Source organism: Mauremys reevesii, linkage group 8 (assembly GCF_016161935.1).
Source record: "Mauremys reevesii isolate NIE-2019 linkage group 8, ASM1616193v1, whole genome shotgun sequence".
In the NCBI taxonomy this organism is placed as follows: Eukaryota; Metazoa; Chordata; order Testudines; family Geoemydidae; genus Mauremys; species Mauremys reevesii.
In genome coordinates, this window is record NC_052630.1 from 92,434,159 (window position 1) to 92,447,116 (window position 12,958).

At 39.0% G+C, this 12,958-nt stretch overlaps 1 protein-coding gene across 4 annotated transcripts in view; it reads left to right on the forward strand.

The window, feature by feature from the left end:
• DOCK7 (dedicator of cytokinesis 7) overlaps positions 1 to 12,958 on the forward strand; it is a 142,344-nt gene that overhangs the window by 38,417 nt on the left and 90,969 nt on the right. For all 4 annotated transcript variants that reach the window (XM_039484526.1, XM_039484527.1, XM_039484528.1 and 1 more), the window contains exons 5-11: positions 349 to 478; positions 589 to 801; positions 1,238 to 1,323; positions 5,416 to 5,482; positions 6,833 to 6,982; positions 9,957 to 10,037; positions 12,457 to 12,622. In XM_039484526.1, coding sequence (XP_039340460.1) covers positions 349 to 478; positions 589 to 801; positions 1,238 to 1,323; positions 5,416 to 5,482; positions 6,833 to 6,982; positions 9,957 to 10,037; positions 12,457 to 12,622 — 893 coding nt within the window. The remainder of the gene's footprint in view (positions 1 to 348; positions 479 to 588; positions 802 to 1,237; positions 1,324 to 5,415; positions 5,483 to 6,832; positions 6,983 to 9,956; positions 10,038 to 12,456; positions 12,623 to 12,958) is intronic.

Genomic DNA, 12,958 nt, shown 5'->3' on the forward strand with positions numbered 1-12,958 from the left:
CAATCACCATATTTTCCACCCAGGTTATTTGGGCCTACATAGGATTTCCTTTCAAAGCTAGTCAGTACTGTTTGTATGTTAATGGAGTCATATTGCTGTGGAGTGACATGAATCATTCCCAGTCCAATGCAGAGCAAGAAGTGACTGAGAATGGGAAATAAACCTGGGTCTTCCGCACAACACCACCACATCATTACAAGCTTACTGCTAAGGATGACAACAAATATTTCTGGGAGTGATTTATAATTTAAAATGGTGCTGTGATAGTACTGTATATGCTCAATTATGCTTATTAGGGGATGGGGTTGAGAAGGATAAAAATTACGTTAAATATTCTGTTTTGAATAGATATCACAAACTGGGAACCGGATTTAATCCCAACACATTAGACAAACAGAAAGAGAGGCAAAAAGGGCTCCCGAAACAGATCTTCGAGTCGGATGAGGCTCCAGATGGCAGCAGTTACCAGGATGAACAAGTAATGTGCCTTAAAACCCTGCCACGTAAAAGCTACTTGATAGCCATGTTTTAAAAATACGACTCCTTCCCTATTGCATTATTAATTACATTTAATTTGTTAAATCTCAGGATGACCTTAAAAGGCGTTCAATGTCAATAGATGATACTCCACGGGGCAGCTGGGCATGCAGTATTTTTGATCTGAAGAACTCCCTTCCTGATGCTCTTCTTCCAAACCTACTTGACCGAACTCCAAATGAGGAAATTGACCATCAAAATGATGACCAGAGGAAGTCAAACAGACACAAGGAGCTTTTTGCATTGCATCCAGCACCAGATGAGGTATTTTGAGTGAACGTGGAGTGAACTAGTCTAGAAAGAAAACAGGGAATAAGTGGAATGTAGGACAAAGTCAAATTACCATGGATGTAAAGTACTAAGGAAATAAGATCATCTCAATTTAATTTCCATAAAACTGTATTCCAATTTGCCTGAAGTAGCATATGTTTTGAGCATGTGAACTAGCCAAGGATATTACTTTCCAAAGACCTTTTTTCTTTATAGATCTCCAGTCCCCTATTATGTAGATACCCTAAATTAAATCCCTTAGCTCTTATTTATAGTCACAGTGAATGCAACATGTAGTTAAATCTTGAGGATTAAATTGTTACTTATGTTTTAGAAGAAAAAAATCTGAACCTGGATTAGCTTTTTAATGATACGATTGGAGTGCAGCAATGACCCGTGTGTAAATGACTGTTTCTGTGACAAATTCCAGGAGGAGCCTATTGAACGGCTTTGTGTCCCAGAAGTACCCAAAGAACATTTTGGTCAGAGACTTCTTGTGAAGTGTTTGTCTCTTAAGTAAGTATTATTTTAATATAGAGTCAGATTCAGCTGTTATACCAATGTTTACCGGAAGTAACTCCATTGATTACCCCTTACTCAAAGGGACACAGTTAAGATTATTTTTAGGCTTAAAAAGGCATGTATTGTATTGTCATTAGTTGTGCAAAATTATGGAACTCATATCAGCCAATTTTATGTGTCAAACCTTTGTGGTAAGTGTGTGAAACAGAAAACACTCATGTTTCCCTGGCTCACTGTACATCCATTGTAGACAAATCTGTGGATGTGCCCTAACACCTATCATGAGCCCACACATGCTCTATTTGTCACATTGGGCCTTGGAGTAAGTCAGACATTTTGTTTTTTGCCCTGTAGCAAAGGTTGTGTTTTTTTTTTTTTTTTTAAATAATCATAATGAAAACATTGCTGCAGATTTTTAAGATAAGGCTTTACAGTGTGAGACAACTGGCAGGGTTATGTGAAGGTTTAGGCTCAACAACCTTGACTTGTGTCACTTTAAGAGCTAAGTCTTTATACACTTAGCAAGCTTTAACTGGAGGAATAGAAACCTGTTAAACAAGTTTAATGAAGTGAAGCTCCTGAATATAGGGTTACCTGCAGCTGGATCATTGCCTATAACTCTTCTCTAATAACACAAGGTAAAATTTTACTGTTATTCCCTTAGAGAAATAAAGTACAAAACTGATTTTCCACACTACTGTATTCCTCTTCTGTGTCCTCAGTTAGGTCAAGCCTTCTTGCTAGAGAGCTCCAGTTAGACTACATTGCCCCTCATAACTGAGACATATGTGGGACTTACCTCCTGCAGGTAAAACACTTCGGGACCTGATATAGCCTTAGAGATGAGCTGATATTTCAGCCTTTTATTTTACTGTGTGATGTCATGAGCTAGAACAACATAATATGCCATAGCAGTGAAGCTACCTCTCCAGAAATAGCTGTATTTAGTGGAAATAAATTACATTTTAGAAATTAATGAGTTCTGCTATTTGAGTTTATCCTTTGTATATTAGTAAATTTATAGCATATCTATCAAAAGCATAGTTGCCCCTAATACAGAGATTATTTGTACTTTATGCTAGTGTTTGTTATTTTTATGGCACCCAAAATTGTGCTAGCTGCTTCATGGTAGAGAGAGAGACATATGGGCCTTGCCCCAATGAGCTTACTGTCTAAAGCAACACGTCATTTAATGAATGGTGGCAAACAAACAACAGGGGTAACAGCAATTTAAAAAAATACTCAAGCAGGACTGTAACCTGGGACCATTGTCAGGCTGAACCAGACAGACCTTATTGCAAATGTAGGGAAAATTACCTTTCCTATGACCCAATCCAAGACATTCCACTCCTCGTTGTTAGGAGCAGTGCAGAACTGTCAAGTTCAGATGCTCATGTTATGTATGTTTCTTACAGAGAAACGATGCTGCATATGGAGCTTTAGGGGCTTTTTCCTGCAAGGTGCTGTGTGTCTCCCATGAGCTGCTGAACATGCTCCATCCCCATTTGCTCATTCTGTTACTATAGCTCTCAGTACTGTGGTATGTGAGTGCTTCCGAATCTTTTAACATATTTAGCTTCACACCCCATTTTACAGAGGAGGAACTGAGGCACATAGTGACTAAATGACTTGCCCAAGGTGTCACAGGAAGTCTGTGACAGAGCAGGGAATTGAACCCAGTTTTTTCTCAGTCCCAGGTTAGTGCCCTAGCCACTTGGTCATCATTCCTTTCACTAGGAGCTGAGGCTACTTAGGTCTCCCAAGAGATGCTCTCTGATACCAGAATCCAGATTGCTGCTTATCTACTACAATATGCCTTTGCTCTTGGGACCATTCGTTCATTTCAAAAGCATATACCCCAGCAAATCAGACAGGTTCTGAAATGGCACACTGAGTCTAACTAGAGAAGTGAACAATTACACAACAGTAACTAACTTGAACAATCATTTGCTCTGTTTCCTTGCCAATTATTTTTCACATATTTGTGTTGTGAATACTCAACTGCCTTCACTGCTTGGCCATACAGCAAAGTCATAACTTTGAATAGTGGCATCAAACTTGTCATTGGAATGAATGTAATTTAATCAATGGAGTATCATGACACCTCTGATGAAAGATGGACACTTGATTATTATTCACACCCATGATTATTTGTACTTTGTTAGATTCTTTAATCCAGGGATTTCAAAGATGCCATCAAATATTATAATATAATATATTATAATAATATATATTATAATAATATCATATAATACCATCTCTAATAATAGATGGTATATATTACATATTGTATATTTACAAATACAAACTACCATAAGGTAGGTGCTATTTCAGGAAATTTAGCCAAAAATGTTTCCATTGAAAATTGGAAATTTTTTCAGATGAAAATGGTTGTAAGAAATTCTACCAATTCTAGGTTAGATGTTCTGAGTCCCAGTCTCCTGCTCCAACCACTAGACATACAGCAGCCCCTCCATATATCTTTTGAAAAAAATTATCTTTTGATAATACGCAAGCGTGGCAAGAAAAGCTATACAAAGAATAAGTGATAGATTAATTTCTGTTTGAAAGTTTTCCCCAGCATGAAAGAGATCCCAACGGGACCAGATTCTTTTTACAGCCCGTGTGTTCAACCAAAGACAGAATTTGACTCTAAAACATCCATCTTTACTGTGCAAGCAATAGATGATTGGACTATTTTTGTGTGTTTTTTGCAGGCAGGCTAGGAGGGCCAGGTGGGTTATTTCCTGGGAAGGGCACAATTCTAGTCTGTGCTGATTAGAAGGGATAGTGTTTCAAAGTGTGTCTCGAACATCAAACTGGTATTATAATATGCTGTGATACCAATAAATAAAAGTCTTCGGGCTGATTTCATACTTTGAAACAAAGTCAGCATTCAGTCTGATCACACTCTTCAGAAACGCAAACCAAAAGGCAAGCATTGCAAACAAAACATCAAGCCAGATAGGAGCCAGCAAATAAGCCAGCCCTGCTTCCCTCTATCTAAAAGGTAAAGGGTTATTAGACTGTCCATACAGCTCTATGTGGTACCTCTACTGTGCTATATTTAGTCTTTTGAGAATATTCCTCTTTGGGAATATACAGCCCTGTTCCCAGATGTCCTTCTAATGAAGAGTGAGCCTCGTCCCTTTGATTTTTATCCTTGTAATTATCAATTTTTGCTGTATACAGAAACATGCACTTAACGTTTTTTTAAAGAAGATTTCTGTGTATTTAGTTGTCAACAGTAATTGGAAACCAAAACACAGAAACCAAAACCCAAGATCTTACTTCTAACAGTTCCTCTTTCAGGAAAGTCAGGGACACTTCCTGATAACTAGTGTTGGAAAGTGACAGTGTCACTTTCAAAAGAGCTTGACATTGTCAATGAACCGTTTTGATTATGTCTAAGTGTACAGGGAATTCTCATCACAGAAGCTAAAGTTCCTCCATTACCATTGGTCCAGCTATATCAGTTAATCATGTGCTTTTCTTCCAGGAAACCACTAGACTGCTTTCCTTAGCTTCCAATAGCACCAGTAGAAGATAACCAAATAAATATCTTGAGTTTAGGATTCTGATCCTACGCCACTGCAAATCAACGAGACCAGGATCAGCCCCTGGAATTCTTCCCTTATCAGTTGCTCCTAGGAAAGAGAAATAGTCTAGTTTTCATTGCCTGCTGACAACTGTTTCAGATGCCACTTGTGTATCTTTTCCTGAAATGCGAACTGAGGAAGAGAGAGAGAGAGAGAAGCCTGACAAAAAAGGATACTATTAAGTTTCATATATCCAGTAGTGAGACTGAGCTAATGCTGGCGGCTATCTAGTAACACCTTTTTGGTAGCCCCATGAGTGTCTGCAGAATTTGTTTTCATGTGAAAGAATTCTGTAATAAGATTCTGGTCCTTTTTGGGTATGTCTCCACAGCAGAGAAAAACCTGCAGCTTGGGCTGTGGAGCTGTTTCATTGCTGTGTATACTTCCGGGCCCTGGCTGGAGCCTGGGTTCTAGGACCCTGCGAGGTTTTTGGTTTTGAGTCAAACTCAAGTCAAATCAATTTATTTATTTGTCTCTTCCCTTAAAGATTTGAAATTGAAATTGAACCCATTTTTGCAAGTTTGGCTTTGTATGATGTTAAAGAAAAGAAAAAGGTATGTAGTTATTTTTTACTTACACGGTGACATGTTTGTGTATGGAGCATTAAAGATATGTGTCCAAAGAACTTAAGGTTGAAGGCACTAATCCTGCAAATACTTTCTACCATGAAGCCAATGGGACTACTTATGATAGGAAGTATAGTAAAGTATAGATTTCAGTTGCACTACTCATGTATTTAAACATGTACATTTTGCAGGCTCAGGATCCAAGTTAAGGTATTACAGAAATTTCAAAAAGGTGCATTCTCTCTGTCTTTAATGGCACATCAGTTCAAACATACATGATTTTCTAAAAATATGCAAGCAACTTAAATCTGAATACCTGTAAAGGGATGCTGTCAGCTAGTTTCAGGTTCAAAATGTATGAATGGAAAACTTAAACTAAAAAAATGATTTTTTACAAAATATAAATATATATTTTTTTAACCCCCCCCCCCCTTTTTTTTTTTTTGTTGTTGAGTGATTCAAACATTGCCCTGGCATGTTGTCAATCCAAATAACATTTTGCTAGTGCATGAGAATAGGAAACTGACTAGAAACAAAACTGACCGGTCTGTTTTTGTAGTTCAAGTTGAGTGAAATGCAAAGTGAATGGAGTGTAAGTAGTGAGAAGTAAACTAGATTTTGAAAATTCTTTTGGTTTTTCATAATCCAAGATATTGTTAGTAACCAAGGTAAAGATATTTTTGAAAATAAAGTATATGTCTTATTTTGACACTGTCCCTTCAATGCTTGAATGTCTCAAATAGTCTTTTAAATGTGAGTAGGTCGACTTTGTGAACTTGGCTTAATTTTTCAGTCACATTTCACAGGCCAGTTTTGATCATCTTATCATTTCAGTCATTTTCTTACATGTGGTATGTTCTTGAAGTGGCTTTAGTGACCTCTGCTGTTGATAATGGCATGTTACTCCTTTTGGCATTGGAATCTTACTACGGTCACTAGTATTTGGTGTCTGTGGAATGTTTCAGTGTATTAAGGTTACTCAGCCCCGTGACATGCTATTTTTGTGTTTCAGCCTAGCCTGTGGAAACTGCTCTTATAGATAATTTCTTTCTCTGACACTTTGAAACTGTTGTAATAGTTAATCAAGGGATCTGAACCATATTTGAGAGAGGTACAGTAGGTTTTATAAGTAACTTACATTTTTCTTTTCTTTCTGCTTTCCTTTCCCCCCTATTGTCTGCCTTTATGAAACTGATTATTTTGGACTTCAGACAATACGGATTGGTAGTGTTGTTTGCTAAATAAGTGATATCAACAGGGGCCATTGTGCAGTCTTTTTTCAGTAATGTTTTTTCAGTAATGTAACAAACATCTAGAGGTAGCTAACATCTCCCTTAGATTTCAGAGAACTTCTACTTTGATTTAAACTCTGAACAAATGAAAGGAATGCTGCGTCCTCATGTCCCACCTGCTGCCATTACCACTCTGGCCAGATCAGCCATCTTTTCTATTACTTATCCCTCTCAGGATGTCTTTCTGGTAATAAAGGTAAGAAGGGGTGTGTGTGTGTGTGTGTGTGTGTGTGTGTGTGTGTGTGATGTCATTGTTCCTTGTTTATTTTAAATAAAAAAACTAGGACCTGTAGACCACACAGACCTGTGACTCAAATGTATTGAGGCAGATTTTGTCCCTTTGTGATAGTCATGGGGTGTTCCCATAGGAGCGCCTAAGAATTTGACTAATTTCAAATGGTCTTTTTATGTTAAACATTTTTATATCAGACACTCTCCAGTGGAGAAGTAGGCTGGTTTTAATATTGAAAACCCTAGAAAACAGCCTAGTGCATAGCTGCTTTTTAGGGACTGCTATTTTCTGTGAAAGGAAACAGTTTGATGGAGCGTTAAAATGATAGAGAAGCTATTGGGTAAAATTTAAAAAAAGATGCATATTCAAGTACCATATTCAAAAGTGACCTAGGGCCACATTTTCAAAGATATTTAGGCACCTAAAGATGTAGATAGGCACCTAGGAGCGTTTTCAAAACCATCTTATCAGGAGATTCCCACTGAAGTTCTACTGAGCTGCAGATAGCTAGATACTTAGGCGTTGCTGCGCTTGGTGTTGCTATGCCTAACTGATTTCGGAGCCTAAATCTCATTTTGAAAAGTGGGACCCTTAGACACTTGGGACACTTGGGAGCCCAAATCCAATTGACAGTTAATTAAATAGAATTTTGTAACTATGACCTAAGTAGGAAGTGTGCCGATAATGTTGCATTTCATCCCACGATTCTATTTCCATTTTTTGCCTAGTTAATGTATCATTTTAACAGTTTCTTCTTTCACGCACAGTTGAAAGGGGAGAGTTTCCTTAAATAGACTTCAAAGTTATCATGCACAGAGGCTTCAGTATTCTAAAAAGTATTGTGATTTGGTATTGAGTGTATATTTGAGATGCTAATGCATTTCATTCATAGTTACTTATACAATGAAACTGCGTATATGTTAACGAATACATCCTAATATGCTGTCCATAGCAGACTTTACAAAAGCAAAAATAAGATGCAAAAAACTAAAAAGGTAAACAAATTGAAACAACCATGGTGGTCAATACACAATATCACTAGTGCCCAGGGAAAGCTAGATCAAAGTACTTGTCTCTAATCCTTTTATCTTTAAATACCAAATGTTTTGAAACCTTTCCCTCACTGCTGTTCCTCAGGGAAACGTATCTCCAACCATTATGCAAAAAACCCCAAAACAAAACACCCCCCCCCTCCTATTTCTAGCTTACGGAACTTTTTTCCATAAACTCAGATTTGTGTACGTCGGGTTTACATGACTCGGGGAGCATCTATATAGGGCTCTATCTTCAAACCTGGCCAGTAATTGAAAGAACAGTATATGTCATGTAAGGTACCTAAGTACCAGATCTGTGAGCATGATCAGGTAGATAAACATCTAAATTATATACATTGCACCTACTTTTTATTGGCACCTGCAAAATTATGGGCCCCTGGAGGGAGGCTGGGATAAGGCCAGGTGGAAAATTAGACCCATAAAATGTAGTGTTGGTAACTTCAGGAATAAGGTGTGTGAAGATAAAGAACATTATTCCTCCTCTCATGTGGCTAGAAGAACACCCCAATGGGAGGGACATTCATCACCTAGCTGGCTGAAATTGGGAATTGGATAAGTTCTCTACCTCAATCCCAGCATGAATTCTTCCCCATTAGAGAAAAGAGAATGTGACACACCCTTTCTATTTGCAGCCATTGGTTACATCACCCTATAGCAAGCTATGTTTTAAAAATTGATTCTGAATGTATGAACAGATAGATTAAGCTTTTGGAAGTAAGTTAATATGGTGGCTCAGCCAAAATTGTCCCAAGAAAGATCAAGGAGTTTGGTAGTTTAGGTCATATTCTGATCCCAGATTTTGCCACACGTGTCATTGCATATCTTGTAAAATCAGGGTCTGCATTTGTACAGTAGCTGATTTTTACAAGATGAGAGGCAGAGATATACACCATGTAACTGAGATCAGGATCTAACCAGAAGAGCTTGTGATTGCACACAAGGGCTTGTAAACCCAGTGAGGTAAGCACAGCTGGTAGCCATTTATTTAATAATGGTATTTTGATTTTTATTACGTGATAATAGTAAATAAGGTAGAAAAATAGCTTGCCTTGTCAGTTGAATTTTCACATAGGTGTTAGCTTTGTTATGTAGTATGAAATCACTAGCTATGCACCTGAACATTTCTAACTAACCATCCTAGCTAATCTGGGCATGCAAAGGATGATGGTAAATATTCTTCTTTATTATTTGTATTATGGTACCACCTAGAAGCTCTGGTCATGGGCCAGGCCTCATTGTGCTAGGTGCTGTACAAACACAGAACAAAAAGATGCCCCCAAAGAGCTGCCAGTCTAAGTAATGGCAAGTATGCAATGCTTAGCTTGTGAAGGCAGGGGTGCTTTTTAAACCAATTGATATGTCCCCACCTGTCTTCACTGCTCATTTGTGTGATCCACCTGTTTGGTATTTCAGGGTCTTTGGGCAAGGACAGTAATTTTCTATATCTTTGTACTGGGCCTTGCATAATGGGACACCGGTCTGGTTGAGAACTTTAGGTGCTACTGCGATACAGATAAAATAACATTGAGAAGAACCAAATTCAGAAGAATCATGAAGTAAGAATCTGACACTTAACTCTTTAAAAGCCCTTGGCAAGCAGCTAAACTTTCAGAAGGCTGGAATTTGCACCTTCATTTTTGCACTTGCAATTGAATTGTGGGTGAAAATTGGGTTACTCACACTTCCGACTATCTGGCCAAGGAGCATGTTCTTTGATTTACACCTACAGTTAAATGTGCAGGTGCAAAAGGGAAACGAGCTTCAGCTCTTTTGAATATATATTCTTCTGAACATATCTAAGCTACACAGAGTGTTCAATTAATTTGCCATTCTCTGATAAATACATGTCCCTGTCCTCACTAACACCCATTGTTTCTTCACAGCTGGAAAAAGTATTACAGCAGGGGGATATTGGCGAATGCGCAGAGCCCTATATGATTTTTAAAGAAGCTGATGCGGCAAAGGTAAGCATTTTTGGAAGTTTAGAGGAAATGTTGGTACTGATACTTCTGAAGATATTGAAGTTTAATCATTTATATTTTAATTAAAATTACTAAGACCTTCTTTCCCTTTACTGTGGGTTTGTTCCGGTTCCTGCTATTCCTGTTATTAAAACAATACCTTTAACTAGGAATCTTGTCAAATTCTAAAAGGGAATTATAAAATAATCCCAATATCACAGCTGCTGGGGAGTTCCCCTGCTAGCGTTGGAATTGTGGTGCTTTTACAACCATGTTTTCCTGTTTTCTTACAATATTTTCCTCTCTTCTGATGTTGTGTGTAAGATCCACCCACACATTGGGGGGAAACTGACTATCATGAAACAAACTGTAGTCCCAGTGCTCCTGTTGTGTGTGCAAAGTAGCCAACTGAACAAAAAGAGACAATGTATATTTTTGTCTCTAATCTTTTTTTTAGTGATGTGTAATTAAGCGCAGCAAAAGGCTTGGCCTCTTGGGCCACACTTCCAGTTGAATTCCTACCTCCCCTCCCTTGCTTCCCCCTTGTATAACCAGATTCTTTACTGTGGAAACCCTAGCTACACTGCAGAAGACTTGGAACTGCAGTTTTCATAGCTCAGAAGAATATCATAATTTTTACTGAACTCTGAGCTGTTAAAGTGGTAGTTGTGCAAGCCTGGATATGGTAAATGACTGCGGATCAGAGGCTAGAAGGGAGTGCATTGATTTTGCTGGCTTTCAGGAACAGAGAGGAAAACTAGTAGCATCTAAGAGACAGCCTGTGCTATGGCATTTCTTTGATCTTGTCCTTTGTAGGTTACACCAAGATCAGCAATGGCTATAGAATGGGAAATCTCCATTTTATCTTTAGAAGAGCTACAGTTTAGAGCTGTAAAACTTTACCCAAGCTCAGTCAGTTTTTGTACAATTTAATTTAAAAAAATGATTTCACAGCCATCTTAAGAAAGACCTCGCCTGATCTAATGGAATATAGAATGAGGTGGTGCATGGCATCTTCTCTTGCTTATCATTTAATTTACTTCTGATATCCTGAATGAGCATTGCAGATGAAGTGAAAAGCAAAAGGAAATGGTGAAGCCTGGACGGGGCGGCTCCAGGCCCCAGCACGCCAAGCGCGTGCTTGGGGCGGCATGCCGCGGGGGGTGCTCTGCCGGTCGCCGGGAGGGCGGCAGGCAGGGCTCCGGTGGACCTCCCGCAGACGTCCCTGCAGAGGGTCCACCGGAGCCGCGGGACCGGCAGAGCGCCCCCCGCGGCGTGCCACCGTGCTTGGGGCAGCGAAATGGCTAGAGCCGCCCCTGAGCCTGGATGCACCATAAAATGGATGTTCTTCCTGCATGTGATCCTCAAATCTGTCACCATACATTTTCCAAGAGCTAAGAGTACAAACCTCTGGTTGCTAACTAAATTCTACTTCAGTTCTGCCTGCCTAAAATTCCTTCATAGTTCCAGATGGCAAAGTTGATATTCGCTTTCTCTTCTGGACTTTTATGCAATGATGCTCCCTAAGCGTTCAGATACCATGGTGATGGGTGCGTTTCTGTGATGAGTGAAGTGACCCTGCATGTATATTGTACTTTGGAATCAGTGAGACAGGTGCTTTGGGAATTTTGGGCAAGAGGTGTTTGGAAGGCCTCATTGCAGCAAGGCACCTAAGCACATGTCTAATTTGAAGCATGTGAGATTTCCATGGAAGTTGAAGGACTACTCATGTTGTTAAAGTCGTCCCTTGATGAATCAGGACCTGCATGTTAAAGGCACAGGACTGGGAGACGGGAAGCCTGAATTCTATTTCGGGCTCCACCACAGACTCTATATGACCATGGGCAAGTCCCTTTAATCGCTTTCTGCCTCAGTTTCCGCATGTGTAAAATGGGTATAAAGACAGTGACCTCCTGTGTAAAGCACTTTGGGATCTACTAATGAAAAGTGCTATATAAAAGGTAGATGGTATTATTATTATTTTAGGGTTTTATGCTGCTCCTGTCACCATAGTATCACCTCATAAAATGAATAGCAATAATGAAATCCCTAGTGGACTTCCTGGAGTCCTTGTGAGGGCAGAGGGCCAAGTGATTTGAACTGGCAATTTCTGGAAGCTTAGGAACATTAAATCAGCTGCTCCTTTAGACCATCACTGCTCTACAGGATGGGAGTGTTCTGAGGCTAAATTCTTTACTGTTTGTAAAGCACTTGGGAATACTTGGATAGATGGTGCTACAGAAGTGCAAAGTATTATTATTATCGTTATTTATTTATTATATTAGAGATTGGTGTAAAAGTAATCATCATTATTACTTTGCATGGACAAAGCACCCAGAAACATCTTTGATAAACAGAGGCTGGCTCCCCTTTCCTTTTTTTTTTTTTTGGTAATCAGTTGGAATTAATGTTTTGTTTGCAGAATAAGGAGAAACTGGAAAAGTTGAAAAGCCAAGCAGAACAGTTTTGCCAAAGATTAGGCAAATATCGAATGCCTTTTGCCTGGACAGCCATTCATTTAATGAACATAGTCAGCAGTGCTGGAAGTTTGGAGAGAGATTCCACAGAAGTAGAAATTGGCACAGGAGGTACAGTATATCCTGCATTTTCATAAGGGAATATGTGCCTGAGCTAAATCTCATTGAAGTCAATAAGAGTCTTTCTATTTACTTCAATGGGCTTTAGATCAGGTCTATATCCACTGCTCTTTCCTTTTATCAGCTTGTTTCCCCCTTCGCCCCCTGCCTTCCTTCCCCACCCCCCGTGGCTTTGTAACAGTCCTGGAAAAGGGTTGAAATAAAAAGGACAAGGCTGTGGTAACAAATAGGTTTATCTTTCAAGAATTTTACAAGCAAACCATCTGTTATATGCCATTTATACCCAGGCTGCTAGGACTGAAGAGCCTTGTAGGCTGATGAACATTT